General features: G+C 34.4%; 1 protein-coding gene across 1 annotated transcript in view; it reads left to right on the plus strand.

Annotated features, from left to right (window-relative positions):
- Positions 1–5,000, plus strand: part of LOC137631261 (uncharacterized) — a 775,190-nt gene that overhangs the window by 239,834 nt on the left and 530,356 nt on the right. Inside the window, exon 4 of the mRNA XM_068363044.1 lies at positions 3,325–3,515. Coding sequence (XP_068219145.1) covers positions 3,325–3,515 — 191 coding nt within the window. The remainder of the gene's footprint in view (positions 1–3,324; positions 3,516–5,000) is intronic.

The following is a 5,000-nucleotide window of genomic DNA, read 5'->3' on the forward strand; positions in this document are numbered from 1 at the left end:
GACATAGGTAGTAGGTTGGCCAGGGCACCAGCCACCCATTGAGATACTACCGCTAGAGAGTTATGGGGTCATTTGACTGGCCAGACAGTACTACGTTGGATCCTTCTCTCTGATTACGGTTCAATTTACCTTTGCCTACACATACAACGAAGAGTCTGGGCTATTCTTTACAGATTCTACTCTGTCCTCATACACCTGACAACACTGAGATTAGCAACAATTCTTCTTCATCCAATGGATTAAATTTATTAATTTATTTATTTATTTTACCCTTTTAATCCCTATTTATTTCACATCTAGATTTTATTGTATGAAAGTGTTGCGATTTGTATTAAAGGTTAAAATGATACTAAATGGTGTGAGTATACAGATATGATCGAATGATTTTCGTTATATAGCGCTGAATGGCCTTTGATGCCCCAGTGCTTGGCTTAATGCCTAAATCCTATATTCAATTCAATTCACCAATGGGTTAACTACTGAACTGTAATTGTTCAGTGGCTAATTTCCTCTTGGTAAGGGTAGAAAGACTCTTTAGCTACGGTAAGCAGCTCTTCTAGGAGAAGAACACTCCAAAATCAAGCCATTGTTCTTTAGTCTTGGGTGGTGCCATAGCCTTTGTGCTATGACCTTCCACTGTCTTGTTTTACAGCTCTCTTGCTTGAGGGTACATTCTTGCACACTATTCTATCTAATTTCTCTAAATCTTGTTTTGTTAAAGTTTTAAAGTTTGAATAGGAAATATTGATTTTAATGTTGTTACTGTTCTTGAAATATTTTATTTTTCCTTATTTCCTTTCCTCACTGGGCGATTTTCCTTGTTGGGGCCCCTTTGCTTATAGCATATATATATATATATATATCTATATCTATATACATGTGTATATATATATATATATATTATATGTTTGTGTATATATATATATACATATACATATATATATACATATACATATACATACATACATATATATATATATATATATATATCTGTTCTGAGTGGGGATATCTTAAATGTGGTGAAAGGGTTTGTTCATCTCAATGATCAGAGCGTGATTTATTATTATTATTATTATTATTATTATTATTATTATTATTATTATTATTATTATTATTATTATCATTGTTTTTTTATTATTACTACTTGTCTTTTCTTTTCACAAAATAACTGCTGTAACACATCACAGAGAGTATGAAAGAAAAAACACTATGACATTGTGTTGACATTCCCAGAAGCAGCCTTTGTATATTTAGGCTGAAAAAAAAACAAAAAAACAATAACAGTCAGACTATTTACCCCTTTTCCGAAATGAAGGTGACTTTTGTTTTCATGCACTACAGTAGGTCCTCGAGGAAGAAACAAACTGGTCTTTGACTTTGACATCTCTCTCTCTCTCTCTCTCTCTCTCTCTCTCTCTCTCTCTCTCTCTCTCCTTTTTGACTTGTAAAGCATACCAGTGGCTGAAGTTGTATACATAGTACTTATTGTAAGCACTCACTTTCTTATGTAATGAATTTGCTTTTTTTTAGAATTCGGACTACCTTATATATGGCATCCGGGATGGCTTCGGAATAAATAAAGTCAGAAGCTTTCTAGATATTTCAACCATGAACCTTAACCTTGTGTTTAGTTGTCTTTTCCAATCTGGGGTTTTAAGTGACATTGTTAGAAAGGGATAACATTACTTTGACTTTTTTTTAGAAACTTAACGTCTTTAACTTTCCCGTTTAGAAAAAAGGGTTAACGACTTTAACTTGCCTATTTTAGAAAGGGTTAACGTCTGTAATTTACCTTTATAGAGAGGGTTAATGTCTATAACTTGTCATTTTTTAGGGAGGGGTAACTTCTTTAACCTGCCTTTTTAGAAATGGATAACGTCTTTAACTTGCCCTTTTTAGAAAGGGTTAACGTCTTTAACCTGCATTTTAGAAAGAGTTACCATGTTCAACCTGCCTTTTTAGAAAGAGTTAACTTCTTTGAGCTGCCTTTTTAGAAAGGGTTAACGTCTTTAACCTGCCTTTTAGAAAGGATTAACGTCTTTAACCTGCCTTTTTAAAAAGGAGTAAAAGTAAGTTCTTTAACTTTATTTTCAACCCTCGTTTTTTATTCGTGGCAGGAACTGCTATGAGTATACTGTCACTCATAGTAATGGTTGTATATGTTAACGCGATGTTTCTTAATCTGTGTAGGTAGACCAATAACTATGTCTAAATATTCTCTGCGTGTTTTTATATGACTGCAATTTGTTAAAAACACATTTTTCTTCAAATATTCTAACCATTAGTTTTCTCATGAGGGTGGATAGAACAATGCAAAATATTTATAACTCTACCAGGAGGCTAAAATCACTGGCTAGTGGCTACTACAAGAGGCACTCGCTTCTCAGCCTGTATACAAATTAGTTTTTGTAAAATTTAAGCAGCCTAATGACAGAGGTTACAGCCAATGGTTTGCCTTATGTTAACAAGCAGTGCAAGGGCATTGGTTTTCTTAAATTAACCTGCATGTTTATTCTTGTTTTTCTTTTGTCTACTGCTAGCAGTATTTCTCCTTCAAAATATTATAACCGAATTGATTTTTTATTGTTAATCGAGTAGCCATTTTTTCTCATATATTAATATTCTTGAATGCCAGTTGTCTCTATCTTGGCGAAATCTAACCGAGGCCCTTTGCGTCAATAGGCATAGGAGGATATAATGATGATGATGATATTTATCCAACTTTTTTTTTCTTTTTGTGATGCCTTTTGCGTCAATAGGCGTAGGAGGAAATGATGATTATAATAATATTTATCCAATTTCTTTTCTTTTCATAAGGCTCTTTATTTCAATAGGCGTAGGAGGAGATGATGGTGATGATGATGATGATGATATTCATCCAACTTGTTTTCTTTCGTAAGGCCTTTTGCGTTAGTTGGCGAAGGAGGGGATGATGTTGATGATGATGATGATGATATTTATCTAACTTTTTTCTTTTTGCGAGGCCCTTTGCGTCAATAGGCGTAGGAGGAGATGATGATGATATATATTATTTTTCCAATTTGTTTTCTTTTCGTGAGGCCATTTGCGTCAATAGGCGTAGGACGAGATGATGATGATGATGATGATGATGATGATGATGATAATGATAATGATAATATTTATTCCACCTTGTTTTCTTTTAGTGAGGCCATTTGTATCAATAGGCGTAGGAGGAGATGATGATGATAATGATATTATTTATCTAACTTGTTTTCTTTTCAGGAGGCCCATTGTGTCAATAGGCGTATTAGGAGATGATGATGATGATGATATTTATCCAACTCTTTTTCTCTTCGTGTACAGGCAGCTCAAAGCGGCTTGCGGATCCAGCTGGCGCCCTCCGTGCACCACCAGGCGGCCGCTATGCTCTCCATCCTGGTTCGGTACCAGTGGCACTCCCTCTCCATTGTCACTTCGCAGATCGCTGGACACACGGACTTCGTCCAGGCCGTCAGAGACCAGGTGGCACAGCACAAGGAAAACCACTGGGGAAAGTAAGTGCCGTGGATGTGCAATATTTATCTCTCTCTCTCTCTCTCTCTCTCTCTCTCTCTCTACTTATTCATATTTAAATTATATTTTCAATAAGTAAACAGTGTTTCACAGCTTGCTCTATTAATATATTTCATATATAAATATGTATATATATATATATATATACATAATATATATATATATATATATATATATTCTATAGGTAAACATTGTTTCACAGCTTGTTCTTTTAATATTATATTCTCTGTACATGTGAAGGCATTCTTAAAAAGTAGTGCTACCATTTTTAACCTACAGAGAAAATTTTAAAAAATCAGAACTTCCGTTATTTATTGTTATTTTTTCTTATTTCTTTGAATAAACTATTTAAAAAGTGCCAGACATCCCTTTTTATTGTGAGGGAAATGTACTGAACTCGATCCAGGGTGTGTATGTGTGTGCAGAGTTGCCAGTTTGGCCTTTTTTCAGTCCAAAAACCTTAAATTTGGCCTTTTTATTTTAAATTGGTTTGCCTTTAGTTATATGAAAAAGGCGGATCTTTAATACTATATATTTGGCCTTTTCTAATATTGGGTTGGCCTTTAAAGCTTCTGTTGATTTAGAAGTTGGCCCTTTCTCATTTAGAAAACCTGGCAACTCTGTGTGTGTGCGTATGTTTGTGCCCCCAGATCACACGTGCCTACCAGGCGTTAAGAGATAAAGATTATCTGGATTGTTTGACTTTGGAGTAGAGAAGGGGAGATTGTAACCTCTGCCTTCTTTATTTGGCTTTTATTTTACATGTTCCTTTGATCGTGTATCTTTGTAACTATACTCAATTTTTTTTAATGAGGCGTATTTGCACTGACTCGCAGCGGTGCCCTTCTAGCTCAGAAGAGTTTCCTGCTCTCTGATTGGTCAGCATTATCTTGTCCAACCAATCAGCGATTAGGAAACTTTTCCGAGCTAAAAGGGCACCCTTGCTAGTCGGTGAAAATTTGCCTAACTTAAAAGAATTGACTATAGTGTTCCATAAACTGCAATTTAATATCGGATTCTTTGTTTATATCCATATGGAGATTTGATCGTGACACGTTTGCTTTGATAACTTTTTTTTTTCTTTTTTTACCCAAATGATAATTTCCTTCACTGTTAAAAAACCCTGTAATTTGAATCGGAAATTTTCCGTAGAAATATACTGTTCTCAGTTCTCATACCCTACTTTGTATATATATTATATGGGTTGTGGACCGTAATACCACTCCTTTACGTCAATATATCAGTTTTTAAAAAGGTAAAAATCCTGGAATATGTTTCCAGGAATTTACGGTTTTTTTAATGCCAATTTTTGAGAGTTCCGTGACTAGCCTATCCCAGTGGAACGGATATATATATATATATATATATATATTGCAGTTTTTTTTTTCAACAAATCCAGATCTCAGAATATGTATACTACTAAAACGCAAATATTACAAAACATACATTATGCTTATAACATAATC

Source organism: Palaemon carinicauda, chromosome 39 (assembly GCF_036898095.1).
Source record: "Palaemon carinicauda isolate YSFRI2023 chromosome 39, ASM3689809v2, whole genome shotgun sequence".
Lineage (NCBI taxonomy): Eukaryota > Metazoa > Arthropoda > Malacostraca > Decapoda > Palaemonidae > Palaemon > Palaemon carinicauda.